Consider the following 24,555-nt stretch of genomic DNA (forward strand, 5'->3'; position numbering starts at 1 on the left):
AAAAAAAAAAAAAAAAAAAAAAAAAAAAATCAAAATGAAGCGTAATGTCACATTGTTCCATATACATAGTAATGAGATCCGAGTATATAGGCACATTGCACACTACACAACAACATAAAATTCGGGGTCGTAACACAGATCTGAACATATTTAGAGAAATTGAATCAGAAACATGCATTCCCCGAACAAGCGATCGGGTTTAAAAATAAAATAATAGAAGGTAAAACAACGATACATCAGAATTCAGAACAATAGGAAGCTGGAATCAATAAAACAACAGTTTCAGCAGAGCTTAATTATTAGAGATGAGAGGGTAAAGCAACGGAAACATCTAAATCGATCAAAACCACGCTCGATCCAATGAGATACACATATATTTAAGAGTGATAAAGGATAGAGAACTCACCGTCAGGACCTCCTTCATCGTGATAGGGGCGTTGGCCGCAGCCATGTTTGACCACTGATCGCGGTAAGAGAAAATCCGAGGTTAGATAGAATCAGATCCACAGCCGAGAAGGAAGCACCAACGGCGAGGAGAGGGAACGTAGACGAGAGAGAGAGGGAGAGACCGGAGGAGAAAATAAAATCGCTCGCTGCCAGTCAGATCTGAAGGCAAGTGAACGAGAAAGGTGGTGATGGTAGAGTAGGAAGGAGAAAGGGGAGAGAAAAAAAAAATGGGCTAGTAATAAAAACAAATATATAGGTGTAGTAAGACTTAACATTGTAAGAAATAACGAGAAGCTATCCGATCTTACATCTATACCAGGCCCGGCCTGGATTGTACCTTAACGGGCTTCACGCGTCTAGGTTTTTAAAATCCACGATACTAATAATCATAATATGATTAGAAAAATTCTTGCATTCACCACATTTCACCCCTCTTATTTAACCAATCAAAATACAACAATATGTCATGTCATATTATATTAAAAAAAAATTAAAATTAAAATAAAAAACAATATAAATTAAGAAAATAAATTATGTAGATCTTTTATTAAGGAAATTATGTCAGTTTCGGTTTATAAAGAATTGTTAGGATTTAGATTTTATAATTAAACAAAATTATATGTCGGTTTGGGTTTACAAAAGAGTGGTTAGAGTTTAGATTTTATAATTAAATGAAATTATATGTCGGTTTGGGTTTACAAACGAGTTTTTAGGTTTACAAAAGAGTGTTTAGGGTTTAGATTTTACAACTAAACAAAATTATATGTCGGTTTGGGTTTACAAAAGAGTGGTTAGGGTTTAGATTTTACAATTAAATGAAATTATATGTCGGTTTGGGTTTACAAAAGAGTGTTTAGGGTTTAGATTTTACAATTAAACAAAATTATATGTCGGTTTGAGTTTATAAAAGAGTGATTAAGGTTTAGATTTTACAATTAAACAAAATTATATGTCTTTTTGAGTTTATAAAAAATGGTTAGGGTTTAGATGTAATAATTAAAAACTGTAATATAATATTTAAATTAATAATTTTAAAATTGATTGATCTACAGAATTTATTCCCTTAATTAATATTTGTTTCTTTAATTTAAAGGGAGTGAATAAGAGTGGTTCACCCCTAGAGTTGAACCTAAGAATTGTCCATATGATTATTGTCTAAAATTATTAGAAAAAACGAATTCTAATTTAGGAAGGGCATCTTATGATATAAACCTTAGTTTTGAAAGTTAGTAATTCATATAGTCGCGACATATATCTAAGTATATCGATTATATTTTGACATGTGTAAAAAGAAAATTTATTTAATAATTATTAGGAATATTAAAAAAATCCTATAAATAAAAGTATTAATATTTTTAAAAAGTATATAAAACCAAAAGTAATCTATTATATCACTACTTCTAATAGGAAATTTATATATTAAATTACTAATTTCAATAGAAAAATATGTGAAATTAATAAGGAAAATTTTTGCAATTTAATTGCAATTGTTATTTATTATAATTATATAGTAAAAAGAAATTTATACAGAAAAGTGATTAAAGTATAAAAAGGTTTAATGTGTTGAAATTAGTGATGCTGAAAAAAAAGTGTTAAAATTAGTTATTAACATAATATAAGAAAATAAGATAATCAAAATAGTAAATTAATGTAATTTCCTTAAGTTTTTCAATCGGTGAATGATTTGATAACATATTCAATATTATGTTATCATATAAACCTTAGTTTTCAAAACTCATGTGATCGCGACACGTGTCAATTTTAACAATTAAAGATTTTCTCATGTGTTATACAAAAATATTATTTTACATATTTGTAAATTATAAGAAATTAAAAATTTTTAAAATTTAAGAAATATAAAAAATAGTTCATATATATAAAAATAATACTAATTCTAATTTTAAATTACTAATTCTATAAGAAAAAGAATTAAGAAAATTATACAATTAATTACTATAATATCATAATTAAATAAATTATACAGTCAATTATTAATCCTAAAAGAAAAAGGATTTTAGATACTCACCTTTACATAAACAAATAATTTCTCTCATAATAACGTCTTTGAATTTTTGATTAATTTATGATAATATTAGTATAATTTTATTTAAAATTAGTTGGACAATAAGTAAAATTATTACGCATGAGATTACAAAATATGAAACAAATATATTTAAGATATTGTTACTTTTTCAAATATGAGATAAAATTCGTTTTCAGTTATTTCTTTGAGAATTATGTTTTATTAATTTTTAGCTTTAAAAAAATATTAAGTAAATATGAAACAAATATATTTAAAATATTGTTACTTTTTCAAATATGAGATAAAATTCGTTTTCAGTTATTTCTTTGAGAATTATGTTTTATTAATTTTTAAGTAAGATATAAATTTGATATAAAACACATTTTTTAATATGAAAATTATTAATGTTACTCATTGGGATTGAGTGCATAGAACTAAAATCTAATTTTATTATCATGTAATATAGAAAGAAATTGTATTACAATCTTTAAAAGAATAGGTTTTTAATTGATGGTACGACTCTGCTTGCTAACCGTTAGATCTTGAACTTGGAATCAGGAATGTTATCCGGCGTTGTTGAGTGGCAATTAGTGAATGGACGACTGAAAGTCAAACCCTTATTTTGAAGGTGAACTCCCTTGTTGGAGATGCCCTTAATTGCTAAGGTACCCCTTAAGTGGAACAACATAAAACAAAAAAAAGTTTTGTTTTAGAATAAATAAATAAAAACATAAAATAAGCAAGAATAGAAGAAGATCTCCCAATTTTTATTTTATTATTTAATACTATATCATAAAGGAGATTATTTGATTTGATGATGATTTACAGTAATAAGGTTCAAATTCAATTTATCGATTAGTAGATCTCAGATTCAGTGACAACCAAACCAAAGTACAAAAAACCAAAAAACAAAAGAAGAAGAAGAAGAAAGATCTCAGAATTGAGTCGTCTTCTTCCTCGTAAGCTTTTTTTTTTTTTTTTTTTTTTTTTTAAATCAATCATCGGAATTGNTACACCATGAAATCGAGTCACCATCATAGAGCTCCACTGATTTCATCTTCTTCCTCATCATCATCATCTTCTTCCTCAAACAACTCTTTCGTCTCTAGGCTCCTTCTTCTTCTTACATTACTTCCAGTTTCCCTTGCTTGTCTCGCCTTTATCCTCCAATGGCGAGGCGGTGGTCTAGCCGATCCTGCCTCTGCTTCTGTTCGTTCCTCTACCTCGGTTCCTGGCGGTTCCGATCTCAATCACGAGGTCTTTCCCGGCATGGAGACTGTTTCATCTGTCTCCCCTAAGGCTCACCAGTCTTCCTCCGACTGCTCCAATCTTGCTCGCAGCTCTTCTCCTTCCTTCCCTTACTATGGTGATTGGAAGTTTGGTGTTGATACTAGCTTAAAGCCTAAGGTTATCTCAAAATCCCACTGCTTTAGACCTTTTTTCTATCGATCTGGATGTTGTAGTCTTCTCTTAACTCTTACTCCAATGTCTAATCTGGAGCATTGACTCATCGTTTGTTTCTAGCCTGTTGAAGTCTAACATCAATTTGAGAAATCTGAAAGTTTAATTTTTTTGATCAGATCTGTATTTGTAAATACTTTACCTTTTTGTTCCCAATGTATATGATTCTGGGATTGCTACTGTTACAGATATGTATTACGACTAGTACATCAGCTGGATTGGATCAGATTCTACCATGGATGTTCTACCATAAGGTTCTTGGCGTCTCCACATTTTTTCTTTTCGTAGAAGGGAAAGCTGCTACTCCGAGTATTTCAAAAGTGCTGGAGTCTATTCCCGTGAGTTGAACTACTTTATCTTCGGTTGCATTACTTACTTTTTTAGCTGTATAGCTCCTAGCACGTTAGTCCTGTTCGACTAAATGTAGTCCGATGTCTCTTTCAGGGGGTTAAGGTAATATACAGGACGAAGGAACTTGAGGAGAAGCAGGCAAAGAGGTTAGTAAACTATGCCTTTGCATATTTTCTGAATATCTTGAGCTCTGGGAGGCACTAAGTACATGTTTTGTCTTTAAATGTTCTGGGACTTGTAGCATTATATTGTGATTTCTGCTACTGATCATTTCACTTTCATCCTTTTTTTTGCTTTGCTTCATCAGCCGGATTTGGAATGAGACGTGGCTGTCATCTTTCTTTTATAAGCCCTGCAATTATGAGTTATTTGTCAAACAATCTCTCAACATGGAAATGGCTATTGTCATGGCAAGGGTAAGCAATTTTATTCATGGCAAGATTTAGTTGGCTTTTGTTCATGTCTCATGTATTATTCAATGACTAATTTTTCTAACTACATATCAGGATGCGGGTATGGATTGGATACTTCATCTTGACACAGATGAGCTAATATACCCAGCAGGTGCTCGTGAGTACTCATTGAGACGGTTGCTGCTTGATGTTCCTCCAAATGTAGACATGGTTATATTTCCAAATTATGTGAGTTTGACATCTGATTCACATTTCTTGTATCGCTTATTTTCAGCTAGTGTTGTGAGTGTAGACTTGCTTATATGATCTGGGCCTGGCTCTGCATGACTGTTTTGGATTTTGTCTTTAGGAAAGCAGCGTAGAACGAGATGATATCAAGGATCCTTTTACAGAGGTATAACTCAGTTTTTAACTCTTTTTACCTAAGAGAGTAGATTAAACTAATTGTAGTGTCAACAGTATCATTGTTTTGCTTGTTATGTTAGTATTACTTCTGAGATATTTTTGATGCAAGCAGGTGTCAATGTTCAAGAAGAATTACGATCATCTTCCAAAAGATACATATTTCGGAATGTACAAAGAAGCAACACGAAATAACCCAAACTATTTTTTGACTTATGGTAATGGCAAATCAGTTGCTCGGGTTCAAGATCACCTTCGTCCAAATGGAGCACACAGATGGCATAATTACATGAAAACTCCCAAGTATGTCTATTGTAGATTGAAACATAAGGAATTTTTCTATTGATTGAGGAACTTGATAAGACTTTCTTGTTAATCTGCTGGCTACTATAGAAACGTGCAACTAGCTTAAGGGATTTAGCAGTGGAGTGTAGCTACGGTTATCAGCTTAGTTAATTTTCCTGTCTGTGAAGCCAAATCGTTTTCTGTATATATTAACCTGATAATTTTTGTTAGTGAGATCAAATTGGAGGAGGCTGCTGTCCTACACTATACATATGCAAAATTTTCTGACTTCACATCCAGGCGTGATCGATGTGGCTGCAAGCCTACAAAAGAAGATGTGAAAAGATGCTTTATGTTGGACTTTGATAGATCTGTGAGCATCATTTCTTAAAATCTCTAAATATCCTTAAGTCATTTCAAATATCTATATTTCAGTTCCTTTTTACTATTTAATGATGCCGTCTGGATAATGAACATTGTAGGCATTTATTATTGCGTCAACAGCAACTGAAGAAGAAATGTTAAGCTGGTAAGAGCCTCACCTGAAGAATTGCATTCTTTCTTGGGTACTTGTGCGATTGAAAACTTTTGACATTCTTTAAACAAGTTAGAAAGGTTTTGAGGCAATATCTGGTCTTGATAGTTTTGCACTCTTTACAAATTATCTGGTCTTGATACAAAAATAATGTATCCTGTTTAGGTACCGTGAACACGTTGTATGGGGAGACAAAGAGGTGAAGACAAAACTCCTTAGGAAGGGTATTCTGACTCGCATTTATTCACCAATGGTAAGTATATACCCAACAATTCTGAGTTCTAGGTTCTAGGTTCTAGCAAGTCAATTGTAAACCTTTATTACGTTGGTGGTAAAATGCAGGTTGTTATACAAGCATTAAAAGAATCTGGTGTCTTCAGCTCGGTTGTCTCATCAGTTTCCACAAATCTTTCAAAGAAAAAGTTCTTATCATCAATGCACAAAAGCAACTCATCCAGGTCTACTGCATCTGAGTCCCTTCCAGCAAAGGAAAACAAGTCTGAAGGCATCTCTGCAAGGCACCTTCTTGGGGCTGAATCAGCAGTCCCTCCTTTATCGCCACCTGGGATGGAACACGCTAAATTTTCACAGAGGAATAGCAGGTTTTAGTACCGAGCTGATGTATTCGCTTTTACTGATATCGATACTGGGTGCAATATGAGTGCTGTGTAGCTTTAGGAAGCCAAGTGAAGGGATTGGGACAAAGAAGAGTCAAGAAAGCGGGTTTGTGTGATTCTTACGATCATCTTGAGAGACATAGGGTCCTATTATCTCATTTTACTCTCCTGCAACTTATGATAGATAAGTTTGCAGAATATTTCTCTTGCCATTGTTATTTCTATGTAAGTTTATTACCATGTACAGAACTTCAAAGCGCCAGGCTTATTATACTCATCTTTTTCTACTTACATCAGATAACAACACGAGTGTTATGGGCAAGATTAATACCAAACATATTTTATGTCAAGTTTAATCAGAATCAATGAAACTAGGCCGAACTGATAGAGACCCAATACACACATCTAATCATGAGGATAACAAAATTTGGACTGCCAAAAACAGGTATGAAGAAAGACTCAATGGTCCATGAAAAGAAGATTTGGCACCAAAAAGCGGAGACACCTCAATTTACACATAAAAGCATCGTAAGGAGGTTGGTTTTGATGTGATGGTTGTTGTCTGAGAGAGACAAAGAGAGAGAGAGAGAGATGAACGATGCGGATGTGTCACAGCAGATACAGCAGATGGTCCGGTTCATCCGGCAAGAAGCAGAAGAGAAAGCAAACGAGATCTCCATCTCCGCCGAGGAGGAATTCAACATTGAGAGACTTCAGCTTCTTGAGTCTGCCAAGCGTAAGCTCCGTCAAGATTATGACCGCAAGCTCAAGCAGGTCGATATCCGCAAGCGAATGTCAGTTTTTTTCTCCCCATCCTTAGCTTCCTCTATCTCTTCCTCCTTTTACTAGGCCATTTAATTCATTCATTCCATATTTGTTTCTCTCTTCAGCGACTACTCCACGCAACTGAATGCAAGTAGGATCAAGTACCTTCAAGCACAAAACGACATTGTTACCTCCATCAAAGCCTCTGCAGCTAAGGATCTTCTCCGTGTCTCCAACGACAAGAACAATTACAAGAAGCTTCTCAAGAGTCTCATCATTGAGGTTTATATATATCTCTCATCCTTTCTCCCCTCAATATCCACACGTCTTTACCATTATATAATACATTACTGCATACAGAGTTTGCTGCGCCTGAAAGAGCCATCAGTATTGCTGAGATGCAGAGAGATGGACAAGAAGATTGTTGAATCAGTCATTGAGGATGCGAAAAGACAGTATGCGGAAAAAGCCAAAGTCGGGTCTCCTAAGATCACCATCGACGACAAGGTCTTCCTCCCTCCACCTCCTAATCCTAAGCTCCCTGATTCTCACGACCCTCACTGGTAATACTTCTTTTTCAAACTTTCTCTCTCGTTTCTTCTCCACCATATATGTATATATCTGAACAATGGTTACGTGTGAATGGTGAAGCTCTGGCGGGGTGGTCTTGGCCTCTCAAGACGGCAAGATTGTTTGCGAGAACACTTTAGACGCACGCCTTGACGTCGCCTTCAGACAGAAGCTTCCCCAGGTTTGGTCTTTTCATTTAGGGGTGTTCTTGTTTCCCATCATTCCTAATCTCTACCATTAACTCTTCTTCTCATCCCTGCAGATCAGGACGCGCCTCGTTGGAGCTCCTGAAACCTCCAGAGCATGATCCTGTCACCCCCAAGTTTACATAATATATTGCTTAGTCCACAATAAGTGACACATTTTGGCCTTGTGATACTGTCACTTTTTAGCAGGAAATCAACAGTTTTTTTTTACTCTGTCCCATCCTTTTCATCTTCAAAATGTTGTGAAGAGAGAATAATTGCTGAAAACATTATATAGAAAAGCTGCAGCGAAGCTATTAAGTTATGCTCTTTCAAAGTCAGTTTCCTCTAAAATATGTTTTGAGAAATCGCAATCCAATACTTGCAAGATTTGTTACGAAATATACACAACTCACTACTAATGAATCACACCCCATTTTCATTGCATACAGTATTTACATGTACCCAGCTACCTAAAACATAGACTCTGTTCGGCTCCTACCGGTTTTTCTCTCCAACCTCGACCTAGACTTTCGGTTAGCCTTCCGCCGCTTATCTTCTGTAGGTCCTCCACCAAATATCGAAATCCTACCAATCCCTTTGGAAAGAGAGGTCAGCAATGTTCCACCATGACCTGGCTTCTCCATCATCCCTTGTTTCATCAAAATCTGCTCCTTCTCTAACTCGGTCAGCCTCACTCTCACCCTCGAGATCTCCAACTTCAGCTCTCTGTTCTCCCTCCTCAGCGACGCATAAGTATCTCTCGGAGACACAGCTCCGCTAGGGTTCCCGCTACTAAGTTTCTGAGACGACAGCAATATACCTTCCCCTGAATCTCCAGACATAACATTCTTCATACGCAGCTGTTCTGAGTAGAGGACTCGAACCACCATCTGCACTGGCAGCCGATCGTTCTGAGCCACGTGGTTGCATGCTTCCTGTGAGAGTTTCCGAGTGTCTATAAATTTGCAGAGACTCTTGCATTCTTGTTCGTTCAGCGACGGATGCCCCTAACCATCATCACAAAGACATTTCCCACTCTTATCAATACGAAATGTTGCAAAAACAGAGACACAAAGGTTCCCTTTTAAGGTATATAAAGTAAAACTTTACCTTCAGAAACATATCAATAGCTCTGTATAGCCCATCATCCATGACACGTGCATAATCCGGCAATATCTCTACCAAAGACATGAACTTGTGCAGACTCAGACACGGATCTGGTGCGATCTCTGTCAAGTACGCATCCATGATCCGACCCACTTTTAATAACGAGCTATGGCACGTAGAGCCAGTAAGATTCTCGGTCTCATTCTCGTAACATTCATGCTCTTCGTCATACTCCACTTCATCCTCTATTTTCTTCAGAAAGCAAACGAGTATCCTATGGACAGTGTCCACATCATACATGGAATCTCCCTCTCTGAGAACAGGTATGAGTAGATCATCAAGGGACACTGTTTCCAGCTGCTGAGCTATTCTCCGCTCGAGCTCGAGCTTGCAAGAGATGGCTACGTCTATGGTACTTCCAACCCTCAACATTCCAAAGAGGAAACTCAATGGGACTTTGTCATTAGGGAAAAGGCTAACAATGGCTTCAAGGACATTCCTCTGCTCGTTCTCAATTGTACCCGAGTCAAGCTTGGTCCGCTCCTTGCAGTTTCTAATACCTTTCAACGATTCTTGAGCGTAATGCATCAGAGACGTGATGATACTCTCTGACCGCAAACCAGTTCTCGCCATCGCAGATACAACTCGGGCGTAATAGTCAATCCTCAGAGCAGAGAGGTCTTCAATCCACCACTCTGGACAATCTCTTTGCTTATTTTCCCCTGACTCGTTGCCTCTGTTCAGCCGTGATAGCCCCAACACTAACTGTTCTCTGCAAGCATTCACAGCGATGGCCTCAACACACCTTTCAGGAATATGGGCAGTTTCAGCAATGTCTTGAGGGTTAAGAGTCTCACAAGAACAGAGGACTTCTACAGACTTCTCAAGACTGCGAAATGCGACTTGCTCGAGGTAAGTCTCAGTACGTGCGATCAAATTCTCTTCTTTAAAGTCCTCAGTCATCTCAAGATAACCAGCTCCACAGCGGAGAGCGACCACGTTGGAGATGGTAATCTCGAAGTTGATGCCGTAGCAGAACTTCATGGCGAGTTCAAACGTCTTAGACCCACCTGGGAAGTCTCGGAGCTCTGTATACGGGAGGTTTGAAGATGATTCCTTCATCTTTGCCACCATTTTCCTAATCTTTCCACACCGAGCCACCAGCGGAAACTGCAACACAAACAAATTCAGAAACTCGTTAACTAAATTTCGTCGAACACCTTGTGTAATGTTAATGATAACAAAAAAACAGATCACTACAATTCACTAACCTTGTGGAGTAAAAAGGACTCTCCATCGACAACGATTGTGATGTCTCCCTCAACATCTGAGAATATGCTGCAATATCATGTAGTAAAAACGAATCCTTTATGCATCAGACAAGCAACAATGCATAAAGGAACAAACTTTGACATAGGTCTCTGAAGATAGATAGAACAAGAGAGAGAGAACAGACCGAGTGGCAAAGGAGCTGGAGAAGATGGAAGGAGCAGGAGGAGTAGAGGAGGAAGACGAGTTGGATTGAGAGCTGTCCGATATAATACCCATTGTGACCTTGACGAGGAAGAAGAAGAAACTCGGAATTTGAGGAGGAGCCTTTCAAAAACATAGGCTTTGAACACTTTCCTTTTCGTCGAAATCGTAATTTTTTTAAAACCGCATTAGTCTTTATATAATTGCAACTTTCAATTTCGTAATCTTGACTCCAATATGAAAAAAGAAAGAAAAAGAGGTATGCTTTTCTAGTGATATATGTTTCAGAAACACGTGAGAAAAGCCGAGAGGGGGTTGTGTGGCACGGAGCTCCATAAAGACTCAATCATAGTCTCTTGGGGACACACATACACACACTTTCACTTTACTAATTGAGGGCTCTATTACAACCTCCACTCCACTCCAATTTTCTTTCTTAATCTCTTTACTACACGCTTGACAAAAAAAAAAATCTCTTTACTACACTAACCACCTATGAACCCTACCTTTGTTACCACTACTTTTGCTCTATTTTTCTTCACCAAACATATGACATGGTGATCTGATATGTGTTATCCCTGTCGGAGAAATATCCTTCCAATGGCAGCAAACAAATGGCAAAAGGACAGAGTCAATAGATGGATCATTCATTAGTCACCAACACATCAGTATGTTTCTATTTTATTTCAAACCTTACGGAAACACCTTTTGTCAACTCAAGCATCTATTTGGTGTGTTCTTATTGGAGCTTCTTTTGCTTCACTTGATTTATATCGATGTTCATAATTCCAAATCGATGTGCAATTCAATCTGTTCCACACAAGTATTCGGAGCTAGCTGAGTGTGATCGAAAGGGAGATCTAGAAAAAGATATTGCTTCCTAACTTTATAGCTTTCTGACTATCTTATGTACCATGCTTATTTAATCATGTCTAACAGAGAAGCATTCGCTTTCTTAGTGAAATTATTAATGCTGAATGCAATGCGAGTGAGCTGCAGGCAGGTTTAGGACGGCAAGTGAAGTGGGAAAAAGAAGAGTGACAGCGAAATAGAGTAATAGAACTTCAAATGGGCTCAAATTAGTTCTTCAAACAATTTTTCTCTCCTTTACATTTGAGTTTGGAGCATTTCTATTGCCACAGTTTATTCCGATTAACAGAACTTCAATTTCTCACCACCAGGCTTGGGAGCCGGGGATACTCGCTATTTAGAAACTTACATAATTAAAGATCATTGCTAATATAAAGTAGAAAAAAAAAGGAGTAAAGGAAATAAAACTCAACAAATCCAAAATTCTTTAAAATCGAAGAGTCTAACAACTCTCACAAACATGAATTATTCCATAAGTAAAAAAAGTTGGCGTCAGAAGGATATAAAATTTGGTTTAGGGCTCATGCCTCCCTAAGTCTTAAGCAAAAAAAATTTCATCAACATCTCAGTTTCTTACGGGTCTTAAACCGCAATTAAAATCGAAAAAAGAGGAAGGCAGCAGCACTTAGGCACCGCCTGATCCGTACTTCTTACCGAAGACAATCAGCTGCAATTTGTCGTAACCGGAAAGCACACCAGCACCTGCAACGGCACGGAGAATGTTGGCACCAGCTCCCTTGAAGAGTGACTTGGCTCCTTCGTTCTTGAGGATCTGGGCAAAGGCGTCCATGGAACTCTTGTACTTGACAGCCTCACCTGACGTCATCATCATTCTTCTGCGGACAGTGTCAATGGGGTAAGATGCAAGACCCGCACCATTGGTGATGACCCATCCAAGAGCGAAACTAGCAAAGAAACTATCCTGAAATAACCAAAGAAGAACAGCAACATGTCAAAACCAACCAGTGATAAGTAAGAGAACACACAGTTCAGAGAGAAAGACAAGAAGACGAACCGACAAGTCACCAGTGAGGAGAACAGGCTTCACAGAGTCATAAAGTCCAAAGTACAGACCACGGTAGACAATGATACCAACACAAGAGATGTTGAATCCACGGTAAAGACCAGCAATACCATCAGACTTGAGAGTCTTCCTGTAAACATCGACAAGACCATCAAACTGTCTACCACCACCTCCTTTCTTTGCAGCCTTGGCATCATTGGCAAGACGGGTACGGGCGTAGTCAAGGGAATACACGAACAGAAGGGAAGAGGCACCAGCTGCTCCTCCAGATGCCAAGTTACCGGCAAACCACTTCCAGTAACCATCTCTGTCCTTCTTAAAGTTGAAAAGTCTTTTGAAGTAATCCTTGAAGGCAAAGTTCAGGGCCTACCATAGACAAAAAAAACGAGATTAGCACAAAATCAAGTTGTTTCAAAAGCTATAAAAACAAGTGTGGAACTAAACCAACCTGGGTGGGGAAGTAACGGATGACATTGGCGGTGTTTCCTCTCCATAGAGAACCAAAACCTTCATCCTTCACTGTCCTGCCGAAACAGTCACCAATACCCTTGTATGGCTCAGAGAGCCTGCCAGCTTTAATCATCTCATCCTGGTTCTGGATCAAAAGCTTAACACGCTCAATGGGAGCAGCAGCAGTCTTTGAGACGGCAGCAGAAACACCACCCATCAGAAAGTCAAGAGCAAAGTTGGTGAACCCTTTCTCTCCTGGAGCCTGGACAAAGACTGGAGAAGCAGCTGTGGCCAACATCCTGGATGTGGGAGGAAACTGGAATGCAGCATTGGAGTAGTTTCCATAGGTTGCATGCCTCTGGTACATAGAAGGCCTCTGGTAACCAACATGGGCGTCGTTGGAAACACTTGAACAGATGAACTGCCCAGCAGCTTTCTGAGCAATAGTGGGGTGCTGAACTTGATCAACCATTTTGAACTCTGCAAAATTATAAAACCAAACGTAATTATCATATATAAAGCAGTAACGTATATCAAAGAATGCTTTAACAACACAAGTTTGAAATGTAATTCTAGTAGTCTAAGATCCTCCCGGAATAAAAGTCAAAAACAGTATCAAAATAGCAAGCAAACCAACCCAAGATTATTGGAAACAACAGTGCTCAATTCAAACGTCTGGAGGGATCATACTCGACTAATGATATTAACACAGCAAGATGATACAACTAACAAAGATTCACTAAGCACATATGACAAAGGTAAAGATCTGGTAGAACAAAAACTTATTCAGGTTTCACAGCAATCACAATTTCCGTAAACGGAGTCGCAGCTATCAGATCCAACACATTTGAAACTAAGGTCAACAGATCCAAACCATTTCGATGAATAAGAGATCAGCAGATCAGATAAACTGACAAAAAAATAAGCAGATCTATAAAACCGATACATCAAAGATTCGGAAATGAGCTGAATACATTCCGATCGGGATAAAAAAGCAAACAGATAACATCATTTCTCAATAGAACAGTCAGATCTACGGATCAGAACAGCTCATTTACCTTACAGATCTAAGAAACGAAACACAGATCGAAGAAACTAAGAATAAAAATGATTCGAAGAACAACGAGAAATTATATATATAAAGAGTAAACAGATCTGAGAGAAACGAGTGTTACCTAAGAGAATCGATGGATGAGCAAAATATCTGGAAAGAGAGAGAGAGACTCCGCCTTTTTCTCACGGAGATGAGAGCGGCGAAGCAGAGAGAGGAGACGAAGTTTTCTCTGTGGTGAAGAGGCGAGGCTTTGAAATGAGCAATCCTTAGCCCTTTTATCGTCTCGAAAAATAGGGTCGCACAGGTTGCGTTGTTCGTCACTCGCCCAGTGGGGACGGGTTTCTATGAGATGCAAACAAAATTATTTGGGCCTTGCTTCTTCATATCCGTTGGATCATTCAGACTGAAACACGAGGGATTTTTAACCGTCGATTTCGTTTACTTTCTTAAAAGAATTGTTTTTTGTATGAGGGTACGACTCTGCTTGCTAACCGTTAGATCTTAAACTAGGAATCTGGAACGTTATCTGGCGTCGTTGAGGGGCAACTAGTGAATGGACGGCTGGAAGGGCAGCGTGGAATATTATTTTGTCTACCATACCGGACCAGATCAATTTGCAAAATTATTTATTAAATAAATATTGAAGTGTTCAAATTGTTATTTTTATTCGCAGATTTTTTTCAACTTCGTATTATTTTTTACTGTATATATAAAGATTGAATTTCGAATGTACAAAAAAGGCATGAAAAGAATATAAACTGATACCTTTCTATATAAACAACTTGATTACATGAGTTATATTCCTATTAGCGATATTAATTTCTGTATTCAATATGAAAAGTTTTTTTTCAACTTTCTTTAATATTCTTCCATGTGTTCGAATGTTGGACAGCTGCCCTCAAATTCTCATACCTCTTACTTTACATGAAAGGTTTCTTTATGTAATTTGTTTAGTACTTGTCAAAACCATATAAAATCAAATTATGTTTTGGCGAAATACAAAATCAAAATGTAGTTTGCAACGTAAACAACATCGTGAGAGGGCCAGCTAAAATTAAAAGTATGGCTCCCAAAAAATCACGAGCCTTATTAGAGAGCGGTGAAAATAGTAACTTGATAGAAAATCAGGGTCTAGAGAGGCTCAAGTAGGACTATTTAAGGCAACTACAAGCGGAATCATCACTTGTCGACTACTTCAATCAGACTTGTCTCATAGTCGCTCGGGGCTACAAAGCCATGGAGGTTCATCACTGTCGCTGCTACATTCGCAAGCCCAGGTGTCTCGATATCCTGTCTGAACCTAACTCCTGCTGACAAGCCAGGACCTCCTATGGCAATTGGCACCTGCACAGAAACATACATCATTATCCAAATGTCACATAAGACACACCAATCACTTGTGGTAATAAAACTTCTCATGCATAATCTATGCTCAGTAGCAACTTCCACATTCTGGTCATATCCCAAATTGTTTCAGTATTGCTAGAACTTACTGGTTTCAGGGTGTGAGAGGTGAGAATCTGAAGTTTCCCTTCCTTGTCAAGAGCTGGCTTGCCGGCTTTGTCTCTTTTGACCATGTCCTCAGCATTTCCGTGATCAGCAGTCACAACATATATACCTCCTACCTTTTCTATGGCATCAAGGATTGTCTGCAGACCAGAGATCAAAAACTCAGTGAGTCATTGCTACTAAGAACGGTTTCTAAACATTCCTATGTCACAAATTTGATTGAAACCATACCCTCACAGCAAGATCAGCAGCTTCACAGGCAACAACAGTTGCGTCAATATCACCAGTATGACCCACCATGTCTCCATTTGGCAGGTTAACACGCACCTAAAAATCCATTCACAAGAAATTCAGAAGCCGAAATTTTTAGTGGGTTGAGACAATATGATAAGAGAATACACTTTACCTGGTCAAACTTGCCACTAAGGATAGCATCCCTTGCTTTCTCGGCAATTTCCAGAGCTTTCATCTTTGGCTGGACATTGAATGATATTCCACTATCACTTGGGATCTCAACGTACTCTTCTAACTTTTCATTGAAATATCCAGAGCGGTTTCCATTCCAAAAGAAGGTGACATGGCCAAACTTCACAGTCTCACTGTTTCAGTGAAATAAATTTTCAATGTAAGTTACCATCAACTGTATAATCTTATCAAGAAAAGACAGCTAGGACACTATCGCTAGTTTTACTCAACAAGTAACCTCAAAGCATGAGATAAACTGAAGACAGGACTAGTTATGTCACAGTTTCATTTCTAATTCCAATTCCAGCAAAGTAACTAAACCAGGAGAAAGCAATTGAAGACAATACACAAATGGAAAAGAGAATTTATATGTAAAGATTTGAGAGATTCTAAAAGTTAACCTGCAAGCAAAAGTACGAACTCCATTGTGTGCCAGATATTCACCAGAAGTTCTATCGATCAATGGTGGGGAAACAAGATAGCGGCTAGGAAGCTTTAGCTCTCCATCATATTGGAGCATTCCTGCGTAACGTATCTTTGGGACACGCACGCGATCAAACTTATCGAAATCTTCATATTCAAGGGCCTTTGCATGCATGACCATTCGATCAGCACGGAAATTGAATGTAACAACTGCGTCGCCATCAACAATTGGACCAACAGCCTTTCCGCTGTCATCAACAATGACAAACGGAGGCAAATACTGGTCATTAGCACCAGGTTCAGCTCTCAGTGTCTTAACTGCTTCAAGAGCGCTTTTAAATTTGTGGGGAGCTTCTCCAAGGACTTGAGCATCCCACCCACGTTTCACAACAGTCCAATCATTCTGCAAGGGATAGAAACAGAATACAATTAAAGCAACAACATAAATTCAAATCTATGCCTAATCCAGCTCCCAATTAGAAAAAAGATCATAGAAACTTGTCATTTCATATAAATGAAAGTGAGTTCAGACCTCATAACGGTCCATTGTGACATACATACGACCTCCACCAGATGCAACCTGAGCATCAACACCTTTCGAACGTAAAGCAGCGAGGTCAGCTTCAAGAGTTTCAACAAATCCGACACTAGAGCCATCCAAAACATCACGACCATCAGTAAGAATGTGAACGCGGATTCTCTTAGCACCACGTTCGGCGAAACCCTTTAGCAGCAACTGCACAAACAAAACAAAAAAAAAGCAAATATTCAAGAACATTAACAAACGGCAACATTACAATAGAAATTGTAAAGCAATGTGTAAAAAAAAAAACCGAGTAATGGGTACCTGCACTTGATCGAGACGAGAGTGAACTCCACCATCGCTAAGAAGACCAATAAGGTGCACGGTACCTTTCTCGAAAGATTCAGAGATGTATTTGAAACCTTCATCTTCATAGATTTTCCCAGAAGCAAGGGCGAGATCAACAAGCTTAGCACCTTGAGCGTAAATTCTCCCGGCTCCAAGAGCATTGTGGCCAACTTCACTGTTTCCCATATCGTCTTCGCTTGGAAGACCAACGGCAGTACCGTGGGCTTTGATCAACCTCCATGTATCAGGTTTTCCCTGGCGAACAACACAAACAAACCGTTGGAATCCATAATCGGAATCTATCGTGAATATATATGGAAACAAAGGAAAAAAAAAAGGAAACATACGTTTTTAAGAGAATCCATGGCAGGAGTTGGGGCTTTATGGATGCAATTGTATTGATCAGGATCAGATTCACCCCATCCATCGAGAACAATTAATCCGATTGTTTTACCCTTAGGAAGCTTAGGGTGGTCCGCAAGTTTCCAGTTAACGTCGCCGGAACTACCCATAATAATAGCTGTGCGTAATTCAGATCCACTCGTCGGTGAGAAATCAAAGGCTAAAAGAACAGATCTGAGAAGCGAGAAGAGATGAAACGGAAGCTTACCAGCGGAGAAACAGAGGAAACGAAGCTTTCTTTCTTAAAAGAGTCGTCTGGAGATTCGCAGAGAGAGTCGAAAGGGAAGGGATGATGTGGTGTGGTATGGTAGGTTGAGCGAGCTATCACTGACATAAATAATATGGAGTTTATAAAAAAAAAAAAATAGAAAAATTAGTGATGACGTGGTTCGTTTTCAATGGGCTTAACTTTGGGCTCAAGTAAACTTTGTCAAGCCCCAACAAATAAAAAAATGGTAGGAAACGAATATTCTAGTATGTCGAATGTTCTAGATCATCATGCCGTGTTTGTTGTCATAGTCTCAATGTGTCGGCTCAATAGTGGACAAGAAAAAAAAGTTGGTAGTGGGCTAGAAAACAATTTCTAATGGGCCAAAGGCAAAAAGTTGAGTCCATATAGAAATGGGCCTAGGATAAAGAACAATTAAAAAAAAAAAGAATAGAAGAATGAATGATACAGTGAGTAAATGTATAAAAGAGATACAATACAGATAACAAGACAACTGTTACGGCGAAATTGAATGNAGTGATGACCCATCCAAGAGCGAAACTAGCAAAGAAACTATCCTGAAATAACCAAAGAAGAACAGCAACATGTCAAAACCAACCAGTGATAAGTAAGAGAACACACAGTTCAGAGAGAAAGACAAGAAGACGAACCGACAAGTCACCAGTGAGGAGAACAGGCTTCACAGAGTCATAAAGTCCAAAGTACAGACCACGGTAGACAATGATACCAACACAAGAGATGTTGAATCCACGGTAAAGACCAGCAATACCATCAGACTTGAGAGTCTTCCTGTAAACATCGACAAGACCATCAAACTGTCTACCACCACCTCCTTTCTTTGCAGCCTTGGCATCATTGGCAAGACGGGTACGGGCGTAGTCAAGGGAATACACGAACAGAAGGGAAGAGGCACCAGCTGCTCCTCCAGATGCCAAGTTACCGGCAAACCACTTCCAGTAACCATCTCTGTCCTTCTTAAAGTTGAAAAGTCTTTTGAAGTAATCCTTGAAGGCAAAGTTCAGGGCCTACCATAGACAAAAAAAAGAAAGAGATTAGCACAAAATCAAGTTGTTTCAAAAGCTATAAAAACAAGTGTGAAACTAAACCAACCTGGGTGGGGAAGTAACGGATGACATTGGCGGTGTTTCCTCTCCATAGAGAACCAAACCCTTCATCCTTCACAGTCCTGCCGAAACAGTCACCAATACCCTTGTATGGTTCAGAGAGCCTGCCAGCTTTAATCATCTCATCCTGGTTCTGGATCAAAAGCTTAACACGCTCAATGGGAGCAGCAGCAGTCTTTGAGACGGCAGCAGAAACACCTCCCATCAAAAAGTCAAGAGCAAAGTTAGTGAACCCTTTCTCTCCTGGAGCCTGGACAAAGACTGGAGATGCAGCTGTGGCCAACATCCTGGATGTGGGAGGAAACTGGAATGCAGCGTTGGAGTAGTTTCCATAGGTTGCATGCCTCTGGTACATAGAAGGCCTCTGGTAAGCAGATTTCTGCGCAATAGTGGGGTGCTGAACTTGATCAACCATTTTGAACTCTGCAAAATTACAAAACCAGACGTAAGTATCATATGCCTAACAGTAAGGTATATCAAAGAATGCTTTACCAACACAAGTTTGAAATGTAATTCTAGTAGTCTAAGAACCTCCCGTAATAATAGTCAAAATCAGTATCAAAATAGCAAGCAAAACTGAAAGGCATATCACAGAAAACGTTTCAAACAAACTAACCCACGATTATTGGAAACAACAGTGCTCAATTCAAACATCTAGAGGGATCAAAACACGATTACTAGACTAAAGATATAAAAGCAAAGCAAGATGATACAAGTAACAAAGATTCACTAACCACATATGTTAAAGGTAAAGATCTGGTAGATCATAAGATCAAAAACTTAATCTGGTTTCACAGCATCACAATTTCCAAAAACAGAGTCGCAAACAACAGATCCAATACATTTGAAACTAAAGTCAACAGATCCAAACCATTCCGATAAATAGCAGATCAGAGAAACTCACAAATAATAAGCAGATCTATAAAACAGATACATCAAAGATTCGGAAATGAGCTGTACACATTCCGATCGGGATAAAAAGCAAACAGATAACATCATTTCTCAATAGAACAGTCAGATCTACGGATCGGAACATCTCATTTACCTTATAGATCTAAGAAACGAAACACAGATCGAAGAAACTAAGAAATAAAAATGAATTCGAAGAACAACGAGATCATATATATAAAGAGTAAACAGATCTGAGAGTTACCTTAAAGAGAATCGATGGATGAGCAAAATATCTGGAAAGAGAGAGAGAAACTCCGCCTTTTTCTCACGGAGATGAGAGCGGCGAAGCAAAGAGAGGAGACGAAGTTTTCTCTGTGGTGAAGAGGCGAGGCTTTGAAAAGAGCGAGTCTTAGCCCTTTTATCGTCTCGAAAAATAGGGTCACAGAGGTTTGCGTTCGTCACTCGTCCAGTGGGGACGGGTTTCTATCAGATGCAAACAAAACTATTTGGGCCTTGTTGCTTCATATCCGTTGGATCATTCTGACTGAAACACGAGGGATTAATAACCGTCGATATCGTTTACTTTCTTAAAAGAATAGTTTTTTGTATGATGGTACGACTCTGCTTGCTAACCGTTAGATCTTGAGCTTGGAATCTAGAACGTTATCTGGCGTTGTTGAGGGGCAACTAGTGAATGGACGGCTGGAAGGGCAGCGTGGAAAATTATTTTGTCTACCATACCGGACCAGATCAATTTGCAAATATCTTTATGACAAAATTATTTATTAAATAAATATTGAAGTGTTCAATTGTTATTTTTATTCGAATTATTTTTTACTATAAAGATTGATTTTCGAATGCACAAAAAAGGCATGAAAAGAATATTAACTGATATCTTTCTATATAAACAACTTGATTACAATGAGATATATTCCTATTAGCGATATTAATTTCTGTTTTTAATATGAAAGGTTTCTTTTCAACTTTCTTTTATATTCTTCCATGTGTTCGAGAATGTTTGACAGCTGCCCTCAAATTCTCATACCTCTTACTTTACATGAAAGGCTTCTTCATGTAATTTGTTTAGTAACTCACAACACCTTATAAATCAGATTATGTTTTTGCGAAATACAAAATCAAAATGTAGTTTGCAACGTGAACAACATCGTGAGAGGGCCGCTAGTATGGCTCCCAAAAAATCACGAGCCTTATTAGAGAGTGGTGAAAACAGTAACTTAGAAAATCAAAGTCTAGAGAGGCTCAAGTAGGACTATTTAAGGGAAGTACAACCAGAATCATCACTTGTCGACTACTTCAATCAGACTTGTCTCATAGTCGCTCGGGGCTACAAAGCCATGGAGGTTCATCACTGTCGCTGCTACATTCGCAAGCCCAGGTGTCTCGATATCCTGTCTGAACCTAACTCCTGCTGACAAGCCAGGACCTCCAATGGCAATTGGCACCTGCACACAAACACACATCATTATCCAAATTTCACATAAGACACAACAACCACTTGTGGTAATAAAACTTCTCATGCATAATCTATGCTCAGTAGCAACTTCCACATTCTGGTCATAACCCAAATTGTTTCGGTACTGCTAGAACTTACTGGTTTCAGGGTGTGAGAGGTGAGAATCTGAAGCTTCCCTTCCTTATCAAGAGCAGGCTTGCCGGCTTTGTCTCTTTTGACCATGTCCTCAGCATTTCCGTGATCAGCAGTCACAACATATATCCCTCCTACCTTTTCTATGGCATCAAGGATTGTCTGCAAACCAGAGATCAAAAACTCAGTGAGTCATTGCTACTTAGAACGGTTTCTAAACATTCCTATATCACAAATTTGATTGAAACCATACCCTCACAGCAAGATCAGCAGCTTCACAGGCAACAACAGTTGCGTCAATATCACCAGTATGACCCACCATGTCTCCATTTGGCAGGTTAACACGCACCTACAAATTCACTCACAACAAATTCAGAAGCCGAAATTTTGTAGTGGGTTGAGACAATATGATAAGAGAATACACCTTACCTGGTCAAACTTGCCACTAAGGATAGCATCCCTTGCTTTCTCGGCAATCTCCAGTGCTTTCATCTTTGGCTGGACGTTGAATGATATTCCACTATCACTTGGAATCTCAACGTACTCTTCTAACTTTTCATTGAAATATCCAGAGCGGTTGCCATTCCAAAAGAAGGTGACATGGCCAAACTTCACAGTCTCACTGTTTCAGTGAAATAAAATTTCAATGTAAGTTACCATCAACCGTATAATCTCATCAAGAAAAAGACAGCTACTACAATTTCGCTAGTTTTAATCAGCAAGAAACCTCACAGCATGAGACAGAGAGAAGACAGGACTAGTTCTATCACAGTTTCATTTCTAATTCCAATTCCAGCAAAATAAATAAACCAGGAAACAGCAAGCAGTTGAAGACAACACACATATGGAAAAGAGAATATATATGCAGATTTGAGAGATTCTAAAAGTTAACCTGCAAGCAAAAGTACGAACTCCATTGTGTGCCAGATATTCACCAGAAGTTCTATCGATCAATGGTGGGGAAACAAGATAGCGGCTAGGGAGCTTTAGCTCTCCATCATATTGGAGCATTCCTGCGTAACGTATCTTTGGGACACGCACACGATCAAACTTATCGAAATCTTCATATTCAAGGGCCTTTGCATGCATGACCATTCTATCAGCACGGAAATTGAATGTAACAACTGCGTCGCCATCAACAATTGGACCAACAGCCTTTCCGCTGTCATCAACAATGACAAACGGAGGCAAATACTGGTCATTAGCACCAGGTTCAGCTCTCAGTGTCTTAACTGCTTCAAGAGCGCTTTTAAATTTGTGGGGAGCTTCTCCAAGGACTTGAGCATCCCACCCACGTTTCACAACAGTCCAATCATTCTGCAAGAGATAGAAACAGAATACAATTAAAGCAACAATAGAAATCAAATCCAAGCCTAATCTAGTTCCTAACTAGATTCTTGACATTTCATCTAAATGAAAAAGAGTTCATACCTCATAACGGTCCATTGTGACATACATACGACCTCCACCAGATGCAACCTGAGAATCAACACCTTTCGAACGTAAAGCAGCAAGGTCAGCTTCAAGAGTTTCAACAAAGCCAACACTAGAACCATCCAAAACATCACGACCATCAGTAAGAATATGAACGCGGATTCTCTTAGCACCACGTTCTGCGAAACCCTTTAGCAGCAACTGCGCAAACAAATATCCAATAACATTAAAAAAAAAAGGCCAACATTACAATAGAAATTGTAGAGCAAAGTGTAAAAAAGCAGAGTAATGAGTACCTGAACTTGATCGAGACGTGAGTGAACACCACCATCACTTAAAAGACCAATAAGATGCACGGTACCTTTCTCAAAAGCTTCAGAGATGTATTTGAAACCTTCATCTTCATAGATTTTCCCAGAAGCAAGGGCGAGATCAACAAGCTTAGCACCTTGAGCGTAAATTCTCCCGGCTCCAAGAGCATTGTGGCCAACTTCACTGTTTCCCATATCGTCTTCGCTTGGAAGACCAACGGCAGTACCGTGGGCTTTGATCAACCTCCATGTATCAGGTCTCCCCTGCAGAACAACACAAACAAACCATTGAACTCCATAATCGGAATCTCTCGTGAATATATATGGAAACAAAGGAAAAAAAAAAGGAAAGATACGTTTTTAAGAGAATCCATGGCAGGAGTTGGGGCTTTATGGATGCAATTGTATTGATCAGGATCAGATTCACCCCATCCATCGAGAACAATTAATCCGATTGTTTTACCCTTAGGAAGCTTAGGGTGGTCCGCAAGTTTCCAGTTAACGTCGCCGGAACTACCCATAATAATAGCTGTGCGTAATTCAGATCCACTCGTCGGTGAGAAATCAAAGGCTAAAAGAACAGATCTGAGAAGCGAGAAGAGATGAAACGGAAGCTTACCAGCGGAGAAACAGAGGAAACGAAGCTTTCTTTCTTAAAAGAGTCGTCTGGAGATTCGCAGAGAGAGTCGAAAGGGAAGGGATGATGTGGTGTGGTATGGTAGGTTGAGCGAGCTATCACTGACATAAATAATATGGAGTTTATAAAAAAAAAAAAATAGAAAAATTAGTGATGACGTGGTTCGTTTTCAATGGGCTTAACTTTGGGCTCAAGTAAACTTTGTCAAGCCCCAACAAATAAAAAAATGGTAGGAAACGAATATTCTAGTATGTCGAATGTTCTAGATCATCATGCCGTGTTTGTTGTCATAGTCTCAATGTGTCGGCTCAATAGTGGACAAGAAAAAAAAGTTGGTAGTGGGCTAGAAAACAATTTCTAATGGGCCAAAGGCAAAAAGTTGAGTCCATATAGAAATGGGCCTAGGATAAAGAACAATTAAAAAAAAAAAGAATAGAAGAATGAATGATACAGTGAGTAAATGTATAAAAGAGATACAATACAGATAACAAGACAACTGTTACGGCGAAATTGAATGCCGCAATGTAACAATATGATTGGTCGAAAAAGAAAAGTAAAAAAAAAACAAAATATTATTATTTATTTTTTAATTTGTGGGAAAACAAAAAAAAGGAGAAA

The 24,555-nt window shown here is 38.5% G+C and overlaps 7 protein-coding genes and 1 pseudogene across 7 annotated transcripts; 2 read left to right on the plus strand and 6 right to left on the minus strand.

Moving 5' to 3' along the window:
* LOC104767377 overlaps nucleotides 1–667 on the minus strand; it is a 9,306-nt pseudogene extending 8,639 nt beyond the window's left edge.
* On the plus strand, nucleotides 3,277–6,825 carry LOC104764540 (glycosyltransferase-like KOBITO 1). The gene is made up of 11 exons (XM_010488090.2): nucleotides 3,277–3,877; nucleotides 4,120–4,269; nucleotides 4,376–4,428; nucleotides 4,590–4,698; nucleotides 4,789–4,923; nucleotides 5,045–5,089; nucleotides 5,213–5,400; nucleotides 5,614–5,755; nucleotides 5,865–5,911; nucleotides 6,083–6,170; nucleotides 6,260–6,825. The coding sequence occupies exons 1-11, from the start codon at nucleotides 3,488–3,490 to the stop codon at nucleotides 6,524–6,526; spliced, it is 1,614 nt and encodes a 537-aa protein (XP_010486392.1). The 5' UTR covers nucleotides 3,277–3,487; the 3' UTR covers nucleotides 6,527–6,825.
* LOC104764541 (V-type proton ATPase subunit E2) lies at nucleotides 6,955–8,381 on the plus strand. Its single transcript, XM_010488091.2, has 5 exons — nucleotides 6,955–7,328; nucleotides 7,425–7,581; nucleotides 7,660–7,862; nucleotides 7,951–8,050; nucleotides 8,132–8,381. Exons 1-5 carry the CDS (start codon nucleotides 7,126–7,128, stop codon nucleotides 8,174–8,176), a joined length of 708 nt encoding a protein of 235 aa, XP_010486393.1. The 5' UTR covers nucleotides 6,955–7,125; the 3' UTR covers nucleotides 8,177–8,381.
* Nucleotides 8,474–10,852, minus strand: LOC104764542 (BTB/POZ domain-containing protein At3g08570-like). The gene is made up of 4 exons (XM_010488092.1): nucleotides 10,621–10,852; nucleotides 10,436–10,502; nucleotides 9,168–10,334; nucleotides 8,474–9,064 (listed from the first exon to the last, which is right to left on the minus strand). Exons 1-4 carry the CDS (start codon nucleotides 10,710–10,712, stop codon nucleotides 8,528–8,530), a joined length of 1,863 nt encoding a protein of 620 aa, XP_010486394.1. The 5' UTR covers nucleotides 10,713–10,852; the 3' UTR covers nucleotides 8,474–8,527.
* Nucleotides 11,910–14,308, minus strand: LOC104764543 (ADP,ATP carrier protein 1, mitochondrial). Its single transcript, XM_010488093.1, has 4 exons — nucleotides 14,157–14,308; nucleotides 12,980–13,461; nucleotides 12,523–12,897; nucleotides 11,910–12,429 (listed from the first exon to the last, which is right to left on the minus strand). The coding sequence occupies exons 2-4, from the start codon at nucleotides 13,451–13,453 to the stop codon at nucleotides 12,133–12,135; spliced, it is 1,146 nt and encodes a 381-aa protein (XP_010486395.1). The 5' UTR covers nucleotides 13,454–13,461; nucleotides 14,157–14,308; the 3' UTR covers nucleotides 11,910–12,132.
* LOC104764544 (probable 2,3-bisphosphoglycerate-independent phosphoglycerate mutase 2) lies at nucleotides 14,981–18,029 on the minus strand. The gene is made up of 9 exons (XM_010488094.2): nucleotides 17,914–18,029; nucleotides 17,651–17,823; nucleotides 17,280–17,558; nucleotides 16,965–17,168; nucleotides 16,411–16,835; nucleotides 15,951–16,143; nucleotides 15,776–15,871; nucleotides 15,529–15,684; nucleotides 14,981–15,379 (listed from the first exon to the last, which is right to left on the minus strand). The coding sequence occupies exons 2-9, from the start codon at nucleotides 17,813–17,815 to the stop codon at nucleotides 15,215–15,217; spliced, it is 1,683 nt and encodes a 560-aa protein (XP_010486396.1). The 5' UTR covers nucleotides 17,816–17,823; nucleotides 17,914–18,029; the 3' UTR covers nucleotides 14,981–15,214.
* Nucleotides 18,275–20,363, minus strand: LOC104767378 (ADP,ATP carrier protein 1, mitochondrial-like). Its single transcript, XM_010491415.1, has 5 exons — nucleotides 20,212–20,363; nucleotides 19,045–19,481; nucleotides 18,585–18,959; nucleotides 18,409–18,491; nucleotides 18,275–18,332 (listed from the first exon to the last, which is right to left on the minus strand). Exons 2-5 carry the CDS (start codon nucleotides 19,471–19,473, stop codon nucleotides 18,275–18,277), a joined length of 945 nt encoding a protein of 314 aa, XP_010489717.1. The 5' UTR covers nucleotides 19,474–19,481; nucleotides 20,212–20,363.
* LOC104764545 (probable 2,3-bisphosphoglycerate-independent phosphoglycerate mutase 2) lies at nucleotides 21,028–24,035 on the minus strand. Its single transcript, XM_010488095.1, has 9 exons — nucleotides 23,920–24,035; nucleotides 23,657–23,829; nucleotides 23,286–23,564; nucleotides 22,987–23,190; nucleotides 22,448–22,872; nucleotides 21,985–22,177; nucleotides 21,809–21,904; nucleotides 21,562–21,717; nucleotides 21,028–21,412 (listed from the first exon to the last, which is right to left on the minus strand). Exons 2-9 carry the CDS (start codon nucleotides 23,819–23,821, stop codon nucleotides 21,248–21,250), a joined length of 1,683 nt encoding a protein of 560 aa, XP_010486397.1. The 5' UTR covers nucleotides 23,822–23,829; nucleotides 23,920–24,035; the 3' UTR covers nucleotides 21,028–21,247.

This window comes from Camelina sativa, chromosome 19, assembly GCF_000633955.1.
Source record: "Camelina sativa cultivar DH55 chromosome 19, Cs, whole genome shotgun sequence".
NCBI lineage: Eukaryota > Viridiplantae > Streptophyta > Magnoliopsida > Brassicales > Brassicaceae > Camelina > Camelina sativa.